Raw genomic sequence first — 11,285 nt, forward strand, 5'->3', positions numbered from 1 at the left:
TTTTTTTTTTTTTTTTTTTTTTTTTTTTTTTTTTTTTTTTTTTTTTTGTGTTTGCAAGTGTCAAGTTTAGAAAAATATTGATGGCTATCTGAGACTTTGGTGGTACTTCCCCAATCATATTGATATTGGTTTGACATTTCTAGAGAACGGGCGGCGAGTGATCCCACAGTCCCAGATGCCGAGACTAAAGCTGAAAAATTTGCCCAGAGGTGAACTTCCTTTGCATGTTGTTACATCAAATATATATTTCTTTTCATTCTGTCTCATTTTCCAAAAAAAAAATACTTTGCTTCTTCCTAGTTAGGATCATGATCAACAAATTAGAGCAAGCATAGCTGCTTTATTTAGGAAATTGTTCTTGATTTAAAGAACTAATCGTCTGGATCATATTAGTTTTTCAGCTTAAGATTAGCCTTCCTGCACCTAAAGACATTAATTCTATGGTGTTTCAGCTATGGGACTTATCCTAGAAACAAATGATATGGGTCTCATTTTGTGCTTTTGTATAATTTGTTGAAGGTATGCTCAAATACTTGATGACATGAAGAAAGATCCTGAAAGTCATGGAGGACCTCCCGACTGCATTGTAAGCCAATTTTAGTATTCCTAAATTAAGGATAAGAACATGCTTGGCTTACGCCTTTTTGTTTTCATGGACTGACTAATTAAAAATTGTAGCTTCTATGTAGACTTCGGGAGCAAGTCCTGAGAGAATTGGGATTCAGAGATATATTCAAGAGAGTGAAGGCAAGTATATTTTTCTTCTCTTGCTTCAAAAAGAAGAAAATTGCAAAACTGTCACCTAGAAATGGTGGGAATTGGAAAATTTTTACGTCTTAAAGAGGGATAATAATGATTCTTGCAACTGATAGAAATCAATTTACTCTCTTTAGAGTGTAGACTAGCATGGATACCCTATGACTTGATAAAGATGTTAAGGTCCTTGGAAACACTGGTTTAAAATCTCCTTGGGGTCATGCAATCAGGGATATTGAAGATGTCATGAGCTTCTAATTTCTAAATGTTACATAGCTAGGTGATATTCACCATTTTCTCTGACATGTTGATAGCTAGGGGATTTTGGATGTAAGAAAGAAAAAGAAAAAAAAGGGAGTAAAGAGTCATATGACATCATTTATGATTACACACTTCTGATGTATTTGTATCTTGCTTCCCAACTAATAGGATGAAGAGAATGCAAAGGCTATATCCTTATTTGCTGAGGTCATTCGCCTGAATGATGCCATTGAAGATGATAATAAGCGCTTGGAGAATCTGGTTAAAGGAATATTTGCTGGGAACATTTTTGATCTTGGTTCGGCTCAGGTGGGCCAACCTTCCATTGGGAAGTGTTATTCATATTGTTTCTTGATGCATGCACATCTTTATTTTTTTCTAATAAATATAACTGATTCTAATTACTTGAGGTCATTTTGAATGTTAGTTTGATGTGAAATTAATTCATGTTTTGAAGCTAGCTGAAGTTTTCTCAAGGGATGGTATGTCTTTCTTAGCGAGTTGTCAAAATCTTGTTCCTCGACCTTGGGTGATTGATGATTTGGACACGTTCAAACTCAGATGGAGTAAAAAGTCATGGAAGAAGGTTAGTTCTGAATGTGATTTTCTGCATGTGTTCTATTTTTTATCATGGAAGTTCATATCTGAACGTACCATAACTCATAACTTGGTTATTTGTTGAAGCGAATGTATAACAGGACTTTTTTACATTATTACAGGTTATAATGTTTGTTGATAATTCCGGTGCAGATATTATTTTGGGCATTTTGCCATTTGCTAGAGAGTTACTCCGGCGCGGAACTCAGGTTTAGCTGTAGATGTGGTTTATGCATAATATACAATCATTCCATTTGCAAACTCTAAAATTTACAATCGAATTCTTTTTTGTCAAATTAGACTACATGTTTTTGTGCTAGTTGAAATTGATTGAAATGTTATGTAACACACAAAGAAGAGAAAATTGTATTTTGTTGTTCATAATTGTACCTTGCACGATTGCTCTGTTGAATTATTCATTTGATGCTTATGTCAAGGAGTTATAGATTATCTATTTGCTGTCTGAACTCTGTACAAAGGAAAATTATATTCAAACTCAAAACTTTTAGATTCAGCACGGAAATAGCTTTACTGATTAGGTTGTAAAAAGAAATCCCAACTCTTACCTTCCCTAAATTGGCATGTTTTATCGTTTCTTAACTTGTAAACTATGGGCGCCCTTTCTTCTTCTACCATGTGATCTTTTTATTTAGTGAATATTGCTTAATGTATGCTACCTATGAAGAATAATCTCTCATCCGGAAACAAGTGATCAAACCTGTGAATCAGTCTTGTTGACAATTTAGTTTACTTGGCAGTTAATACTTATACTTTTACTCCCCCTGAGGATAAATCCCTTACGTATGAATCATTCTATATCTGAGTCTACAGGAACGTTTATAAGTTTCTATGATATCTTTTTCTTGAATGATACCATAAAGCTTTTTTCAATTCCAATTGTGTACTTTTCTGGAAAAAAAAGGTTGCTTTTGTAATTAACTCTTTTTCTATGTTGCCATGTTGAGTATATTTAACTTGTTTTCTTTTCATCTGCAGGTTGTCTTGGCGGCCAATGACTTGCCCTCGATTAACGATGTAACTTATCATGAGCTAATTGAAATTTTATCGCAGGTAGCTGAGAGTAATATTTCTTAGTATTTATGAATTCAGTTTATTTATCACTTCTAATTTAACATTTGGCAACTTATCAGCTGAAGGATGACCGTGGAGAGCTTGTGGGCGTCAATACTGCCAACCTTTTAATTGCCAATTCTGGCAACGATTTGCCGGTAAGACATATGCAGATTTTTATGTTCAAACTTGTTGAGTGGATTCATTGGTTTTTCAAATTGTTCTATTTGTTATGGGTGAGTTATTTATGTTTCTGTTTCCTTTTAGGTCATTGACCTCACTCAAGTATCCCAGGAGCTTAGCTACCTGTCAACTGATGCAGATCTAGTTATCTTGGAAGGAATGGTGAGTTCTTATCAGTTCATCATAAACTACTAAAATTAAATCTGAAGTGAATTTATTGTGCGTTAAATTATAAAATTGTCTTGTTATCTTATTATTGTCGCAGAAAATTTTGGTTTTCCTCTGTATAGTTCTTATTCAGTTGCAGTTGAAACTCATTTGATCATATTTGAGGATGTTATTTAGAAATACTTCAGAGCTTTGGGAGTAGATGGTAAAATGGAACTCTTCAAAGTGGCATAATTGAAATAAACCCCAAACTTTAGGAGTATTTTGTATAATTTATCCCACTCTATTTTTATATCATTTTCTTTTCAGTAATCTTAAAATGATTAAAAGCATAAACATTTCTAAAAGAGTCCTAATTATATGAACATCCCCTACCTGGTTATAGATATTTCTATGAGTGAACCGATGTTTGTTTTTTTATTTGACATTTGCAGGGTCGTGGAATTGAGACAAATCTTTATGCTCGATTTAAGTGCGATTCGCTAAAGATCGGCATGGTAATGATTTCACTTTTGTGATCATGAATGTTGTTTTCTCAAAATTAGCCTAAGCAGTAAACAGATTTGTTCATTTACCAGTGCTTTTTCTGGATTTACAGGTAAAGCATCTGGAGGTTGCACAATTTCTTGGAGGAAGGCTCTACGATTGCGTCTTCAAGTACAACGAAGTTTCTAGTTGATCATCCTTGGGTATATTTTACCTCATTTTTTTTATATCATTAACTATTTGATCCTTGTAGGATTATTTAGACCCCGCTGTTGCTTGAAAAATACCTTGCTTTATTTATATGAACGAACTTGAGTCCATTCCGTAATTATGAGGAGACGGGAGGGATGTATTTTTTTTTTTTTTTATCTTAGAAATTAGCAAATAAATATAAAAAAACCTGGAAAATTGTTGACATGCTGCAGTGAGTAATTTCCCTTGTCTGCTGCATATGAATATATTTTTATATATTAGGTAAAACCTATCTCCGGTTAGTCTTGCCATTCATATGCCAGTTGGATGGGGTTTTTGATGTTTTTCTTTTTGTTTCTTTTGTTTCTTTGTATAATGGCTTAGGGTTTCCCATCTCTTCTCGAGAAACAAGTGGGTTATTTCTTTGCGAAATTGTGCTTAAATTCATATGTGGCAATTCCGCCAAGATCTCTTCTTTAGTTGAGGGAAGAACCGCACGAATCGGATTTTTGAGAACATATTGAGAGAGAATTGGATTTGGTTAGACAATATGTGGTCCTTAAACAAGGATCGATTTTTTAGCAAGGTACGGAATGTCTTGTCAAATATTCAATATGATTCCACAACATTTCCTCTTCTCCTGTTGTGATTTCATTTATCAATGAAATTCCTGTTTCGATCGAAATCTCCAAACTATGTAGAAAGTTTGCTTCATTGGATTGATTCTCTTTGGTTAGATAAGAAGCCATTTGGTTGATTCCACAAAGTCCTTCGGCTTTTCCTTTATTTCTCTTCATCCTAATATAACCATTCTCTCCAGTTTGGTCCATATGAATTCTTTACTGTAATGTAGTTTGTTCCCTGTGATGAACCATACCCACCGGCTGTCACGCCGTGCTCCATGTCGGTTCCACAACGACCAGTGAATATTCCCCGTGAAGTTGAAGGACAACCCAATGATTTCACAGTTAGGTCTTGGTGAAACCATCCCTTTTGAATGGTTTATCAAGGGAAGTATGACGCTTTACGTTCTTACCTCTTTATAGAATTGGAAATCTCTACCAGAGGCCTCAATGGCTATGCTGATAGGTTGGTGACTCGATCAATACTTTTAGGAGACTCTGTTCATCGTTTGCTGGCACGTCTTCGTAACCGCTAATGGTTACTACCTCAAATTGTTCCTAGGGATTATAGTAACACTGTTTTTAGTAAATATTTGGAGTGCAAGCTTCATTTATGTGTGTTTAGAAGATTAAGTATTTACCTTCTCTGATACATCTTTCTTCCTCCATTAGATATGGATAGGCTCCCTCCCTTACGAAGTCCAGAATTAGACATTATGTATTCGAAGGCGTAATCCATCTAACCGCCATAGCATCCATTGTTGAAGCTTCGGTCATGGTCGACCAAGCAATTTGGTTTATACTCTCCACTGCTGCTACGGTCGAAAATGCCCCGAAACTCCCTGCATTCCAATCATACTTTTATCATGTGGGGAAATTTTGAAGTCTTACCATAACTAGGTAGAGATAGATAGGAAAAGAAAGCGACCACAGGAGCCTTGGTTCTTGACTGGAGTAACAGCTTCTCTACTTCTCCAATCAACCGACTCGAGCAAGTCCTCCACATCTCTGTAACTAAACCCATGAGTTGACCTCTTCCTCGGAAACTCGACGTTCGGTCCGAAATATTTACTCTTGTACTCTTCACGGCTCAGGTCTGCAAAATTCATTCAACCCCAACCAATAGCTAGAACCCTTCTTGTTTGTCTCTTCAATGTGCTTCAAATTGTCAACGAATGTCCCAAATCTATGGAGCTTCTCTTCAATGCTCTGATACGTTTTACTGTGCCTCGACATCCATTACTCAAACAGCTCGATGGGTTTATCCATGGATGCTAAGTGCTCGGGGTAATAGCCTACAGTCGAGAAATCATGAGCGATAGCGTTAGTGATTAATAAAGTTGCAGAGAAGATCAGGGCTGTTATAGGAGGAAAGAAAAGGAAAGGAAAGAGCTTGGTGAATGAGGAGAAAGGGGTGAAGATTCTCTTTATATAATACCCATTTTTGAAGCAGTTTATACCATTTTTGTCAATACTAAATAGCTATTTTCAATTTGTTTTTATTTAAAATTGGCTCAAAATAATTTAAATAATTTTTAATAAAAAAAAATCCATAATATATTATTATTATTATTAATTAAGTGGAGACAATAGGAGAAAATGAAAATATGAAAAATTACTATTCTCTATTTGGTTTTCAATTTTTTTAATTAATATTAATTTTTTTATTTAAAAAAGTGTTATACACCTATAAAACTTTAATTACAACAAAAATTTAATAGAAAGTGTAAATTGATTTAACTATAAAAGTTAAGAGTTTAATTTAGATTTAAGAGTTAATTAAGAGTTTTAATGGATATTTTTTGAGAAAAATCATAAATAACAATCGTGTAATCTTTAATTCTTAGATAAATATAATTTTGTATCTATTTTAAAAAATATCAAATAAATTTCTCAAATTATAAATTTTTGTTTTAACAAATATTTGACATAGTAACAAAAATTAAATTAATTTATCGAATAAATATGAAAATAAATTTTATATCTAATAAAACATTAAACATATAAAAAAATTTTAAAAAATAATAATTGATATATTAAATATAAATATAAAATTTATGTTTAATGAAACTAAAAATTACGAATAAACAGTAGTTTATTAGAAATATATATATATATATATATATATATATATATATAAGATAATTTAGGAGCACTAATTCTTCGGTTTTAATAAGACTTGAACTTTTTTTTGGGTTCGGTTCTCTAATTTCTAAATCGAACCGGTCCTTAACCCGAGTTAAATACTTTAGACCTTTCCTTTTTTTCTCTTTTCGGATTTTAATTTCGCTAGATTATTACGTCACCTTCTTCCTATTCTTCTGTAAATAAAACCCTTTTGGACTGTAACATTGGCCAAGCACCATGGAGTTTTATCAGACGGATTCTCAAGCACTTTTGTCACAGCTTCGTCGTCAAGAGGAGCTTTTGAAATCGAAAAGAAGGTATGTGTTTTTTCCGTAATCGTTTTACGGTTCTGTTTGCTTGCGCTCTGTTTTTACGATGTGTGGAGGAATCAGAAAAATATATAAGGAAGTTCTTTAATTATTGATATGAGAATTTTGACAACATATTTCTCTGTTTGAATTCAGTTTAGTTGCTGAACGTTTGCATATAAATGTAGTGCTCGGACGGCATTTGTTTATTTTAGTCGTTTGGATGTTGATGCTGCAGTTTCCGATTTGCCGGAAACGGATTCAATAAGTTTAGAGTGTGGCATTGATAAATATCATCGATGGTTATGGCATGTGATTTTGGATGAACGGCTAACAAACGGATTGGATTTGAATGATATCTGATTCTCTTTTTTGAATTTATAGTTGGAGATGGTGTTTTAGAATTTTTGTATTTCATTGTGAACTCATGAGGGAGTTTGTAAGTAGGATTTTCTGGAAGAACTGAATCTGTTGAATGTATGCAGATGGCTGCTGGGGCTTCCTACTTCTATATCTGGACCGAAGTATTCTGATCATTCAGACATTTTAAATAAACGGTAACTGAAGATGTATTTGACTAATCATATATGAAATCAGTACATTGGTTTCCTTATTCTAATGAATGATTCGTGGCTTTCTTGTTAGAAACTTGCCTGAATCGTTGCTGAGAGAAGATGATGTAAGTTAGATTTTCTCCTTTTTCTTTCCTTTGATTACTTTACTTTATACAAATTTGAATGCAGTAGTAAACAATTCTTCCTCTTTTTTTCCTCAAATAACTTTGGATCCTTCTCTACTATGCTAGGTTTAAGTCCCAACTTTACAATATGATTTATATAATTATCCATTTTTTTGAAAATGCGAACCATATCGTCTGTGTTTTGTCATTTTGAATCTCTCCTTTTCAGGTTTTTTTTGGGACTGTCAAAACAAGAGTTGAAGAAGCTTTTGGAGTGTTAAATATTGAAACAAGGCATCTTGGTATTCGAGCTGATCAAATATTAGATACTTGCAAAGTTAGAAAACTCATCTTGTCATGTCTCGATGACCTGAGCACCAGGGGACTTTACGGTCTTGCTAAAATACTTTCAGAAGACTCGGTCAAATTGGAAAAAACTCGATGGAAGCTGAAAAGGGTCATCAGAGAATTTATTCCAAAAGTTCTAGGAAGGAAAAGTCAAGATTGCTATCAATTGGAAACTTTTAAACGATTGTCTCAACTTCTCAATGACACAACAAATTTTCGAAGAATACGTTCAGCAACTTCGACATCCAGTACGACATCATTCCATGATGCTGCATCACAGGTACTTTATGGATTAGGAGACATGCCCACCCAAGTTCTCTTAGCTATGCGTCGAAAACTTGAAGGAGTTCGATTTTTGCCTCAGATAAAATATCGCAAGCCTGGGTGGGGTCGTGATCGTCTTATTAATCTTCTTACAAAAATTAGTAAGAAGATGCTTTCATCGCTTGGTGAAGGAGATGAATTGCAAGAATCACTTGCAAAGGCCATGGCAGTGGCTGATTTATCACTCAAACTAGTACCAGGTCGTCATAATTCGTCCGTAATTGAGTTTTATCCCTTCTCACCCCAAATAAAAACCTTGCACAATGAAATAGTAAAAGCCATATGGTTTGTTAGTAAGAATTGCAACATTGAGAAGCTCAAACGGTTAAAGTTTTTGTTGGATCCTGATGCTGAAGTGTCTCATAGGTGTCTAAGAGCTGGTATTAAGAGGATGTTAACAGACTATCTTTTTGAATGTAGTGATATGGACACTGTGCCAAAGTCTCTTTTGAAAGCTTTAGCTATGATAAAAACAGATTCTCGAAGTGCGCCACATTCAGTTCTCCCACAGGATGAAATTGGAGACGAGGTTGAAAATGTATTTAGTCTGAGTGCTCAGATGAAACAAGTAGTTTGGGACTTACTACCCAACTGTGACTTTGAACATGACTTTGTCGATGCATATATGGAAGAGTTAGAAGAGAGTGACGATGATTATGATGATAACGACGATGATATTTTTGATGGCTTGCCTCAAGAAGACCATGGACCCCACTCTGTTTTTGTCGAAGGTATGGGGGAATCAATGCCAGCCAATCTGGATAATGCATCAGTGGGGAATATCTTGTCTCCTAGTCAGGCGTCCTTGAAAAATGCAGATGTGGACCTTTTAGAATGTTCTAAACCTACGCCTTTTACTAGGGAGGGTTCTTTAGATTCTTCTTTTATTTACCACCCTTCATTCATGGAATCCAAAGTTCAGCCAGATACATATAACCTATCTTCTAACCAACAAGTAGGGAGCAAAGACACGCCAAATACTTTGTTGGATAATCGCACTACGAGTTATACCTCAAAATCAACCTGTTTAACTTCTTTGAACATGTCGTGTCCAATACCTCAGATGGAGCCTAGTAAACCAAGCACGTTTAAGAATCAGTACCTTGTGGTTCAAGAAGCTTGTGATGAAACTAGCATGATTGCTTATAATTTCATTGGCCGCTTGCTAGAAGAGTATGCAAAGAGTGAAGGCATAGAGTTAAATTGGTGCGCTAATTTATATCTAACTTGCAACTCTTCAGTTGAAGAAGACCTTCCTGGTATGTGTTCTTAAATTATAGATGCCTTTGTTTGGAGTCTGATTTGAGGCCTTTACTACAGTATTTATTGAATATTACATGAAAAGAACCTGTGAAGGCCTAGTTGACAATAGGGTTGAGGCACTTATTAGGTTGACAAATCAAAGAAAAGCATAACTAGTTAGACACTAAGTTTGTTAATTTCATTTTGTATTGTCAGAAGTTGAACAGACTCGTATTAAGGCGAAGGGAGGCGATTCAGTAATTATTCAAGTTTGTGAGGAGTTAATACCTTCTCTTTCTAAGAGGTATGACGATTTCATGATTTCTGTTTTCGTGTTCGGTAAAAAAATACTCGCACGTTGACATTCCACTTTATACATATGCTTTATTTTCGTTTCGGCCATTAAATTTTTGCATGAATATAGAATAGGATCTGAAACATATTTGTGTGTGATCATGTTGGCAGTGGAACAAAGAGACTTGAACAGTTGCTGATGACTGAAACGAAGGGATTTTGTTTGTCTGAGTTAGAAGTTGGTCTTTGGGCAGTCTGATGGTGGAGCAACCAGAATCGAATCACTCGAGTTCATCCCAGGGTGAAATGAAGCAGTTGAGATTGTGTTTGAGGAAGTTCGTACGAGGCGTTTTGGTAAACTTATGTAAGTAGATATATCTTATTATGAATTTAATAGCATTTTCCTTCAGTAGAAGATGCATCATTGTGAGTTTGATATCCTGCAGAACTAGTTAGTGATTTATAACATTCGTTTGTGCTCCAATTTGATTACCTGTTCTTAGAAATGATTTTGAAATTGTTAAAATCATTTTTTTCATATTCAAAATCACTCCAAAACATAATTTTAATCTTTTAATATTCCGTTTGATGACATAAAAATTGCGTTTAAAGGTGTAAAACCAAACACCTTCCAAACATGCCTCGAATATACTCTAACTAGTTTTCTAATTCATTAACGGGCACGATATCGATATGTTCATATCACAACTTCATCATGAGATTGAAAAAACTTGTGCCATTGAAACATTTAGTATTTACAAATAGATCACACTAACACAATGGCTTTCTGGCACAGCAAGAGGCAAACTAGAATGGCCGGAGAAGAAAAGGACAGCCTCAATAGTCTGGGGAGCTGAACTACTTCTAGTAGAGTTATTTCTTCTCTACTTCCCTCTCTCTGTATCTCTCTTTACTTACTCGCTCGAGTTACAGGGTTTCATTACCGTGACGGTAAGGTTACGATATAAACTTGAAAGTAGTTAGTCTGAGGACATTTTTAGTGTCCTTAAGCTGTGACTTGATGAACACTCTTCATTATGCAGAGCTTTCAATGCCCTTGGCCTTCGACGGGTCGCGTTTAAAATAGTACCGATTCTAAACGGTTCGATATTCAATCTCCGATGTCGATAACCGAGTCGGATGCAACAGGAAAGGTGGTTGCAGTAGCCAAATTCTTCTGTTGTGTTGATGATGAAAGGTAGATAAAAATGAGGTACAAAACAGCTGAAGTACAAGATGAGGAGGAAGGGGGACCTTTTGAGTTGTTTATTATTATTCTTTTTTTTTTCCTATTTGGATAATATCCACTTTTAATTATTTGTATTAATTTTTTATTATTTAATTAAATCAGTTTTAACCTAACTTTTAATTTCATCTCATTGTACTTCAATTTTACAATCTTACCCCTAAACTAAAAAATGTTACAATTTCAACGTTCTAATAAATTCTCACTCAAAATATTGTTAATTTTTTTTTTACGATATTTTGAGTGAGAATTTATTAGAACGTTGAAATTGTAACATTTACGCGCGGTTTTTTAATTTAAATTTATTAATTTTGTGTAAAATGCTGATGGGTAAATGAGTTATAGAGTTTATAGAGATTTTAAAATTTTTTTAATTAAAA

At 34.4% G+C, this 11,285-nt stretch overlaps 2 protein-coding genes and 1 pseudogene across 6 annotated transcripts in view; 2 read left to right on the forward strand and 1 right to left on the reverse strand.

Annotated features, from left to right (window-relative positions):
• LOC111455299 (uncharacterized protein At2g17340-like) overlaps positions 1 to 3,939 on the forward strand; it is a 4,999-nt gene extending 1,060 nt beyond the window's left edge. The window contains exons 2-12 of one of the 2 annotated variants that reach the window (XM_023096904.1): positions 144 to 209; positions 520 to 586; positions 679 to 747; positions 1,186 to 1,326; positions 1,475 to 1,603; positions 1,737 to 1,823; positions 2,611 to 2,685; positions 2,766 to 2,843; positions 2,953 to 3,030; positions 3,471 to 3,533; positions 3,635 to 3,939. In XM_023096904.1, coding sequence (XP_022952672.1) covers positions 144 to 209; positions 520 to 586; positions 679 to 747; positions 1,186 to 1,326; positions 1,475 to 1,603; positions 1,737 to 1,823; positions 2,611 to 2,685; positions 2,766 to 2,843; positions 2,953 to 3,030; positions 3,471 to 3,533; positions 3,635 to 3,715 — 934 coding nt within the window. In that variant the 3' untranslated portion in view covers positions 3,716 to 3,939. The remainder of the gene's footprint in view (positions 1 to 143; positions 210 to 519; positions 587 to 678; positions 748 to 1,185; positions 1,327 to 1,474; positions 1,604 to 1,736; positions 1,824 to 2,610; positions 2,686 to 2,765; positions 2,844 to 2,952; positions 3,031 to 3,470; positions 3,534 to 3,634) is intronic. The other variant, XM_023096905.1, reaches the window with a different exon arrangement.
• A 353-nt stretch (positions 3,940 to 4,292) lies between these two features.
• Positions 4,293 to 5,779, reverse strand: LOC111455523 (annotated as a pseudogene).
• Positions 5,780 to 6,663: 884 nt separating this feature from the next.
• On the forward strand, positions 6,664 to 11,096 carry LOC111454828. 4 transcript variants are annotated; one of them, XM_023096295.1, is made up of 8 exons: positions 6,664 to 6,781; positions 7,258 to 7,329; positions 7,418 to 7,451; positions 7,681 to 9,382; positions 9,585 to 9,669; positions 9,831 to 10,023; positions 10,456 to 10,610; positions 10,703 to 11,096. In XM_023096295.1, exons 1-6 carry the CDS (start codon positions 6,702 to 6,704, stop codon positions 9,916 to 9,918), a joined length of 2,061 nt encoding a protein of 686 aa, XP_022952063.1. In that variant the 5' UTR covers positions 6,664 to 6,701; the 3' UTR covers positions 9,919 to 10,023; positions 10,456 to 10,610; positions 10,703 to 11,096. The 4 variants fall into 4 exon arrangements, with proteins under 4 accessions (XP_022952063.1, XP_022952062.1, XP_022952061.1 ...); XM_023096294.1 differs by having other exon boundaries at positions 6,665 to 6,781; positions 9,582 to 9,669; positions 10,425 to 10,610; XM_023096293.1 differs by having other exon boundaries at positions 6,665 to 6,781; positions 9,582 to 9,669.
• The last annotated feature ends 189 nt before the right edge of the window (positions 11,097 to 11,285 follow it).

The sequence above is a fragment of the Cucurbita moschata genome, unplaced genomic scaffold, assembly GCF_002738365.1.
Source record: "Cucurbita moschata cultivar Rifu unplaced genomic scaffold, Cmos_1.0 Cmo_Scf00017, whole genome shotgun sequence".
NCBI classification, from domain to species: domain Eukaryota; kingdom Viridiplantae; phylum Streptophyta; class Magnoliopsida; order Cucurbitales; family Cucurbitaceae; genus Cucurbita; species Cucurbita moschata.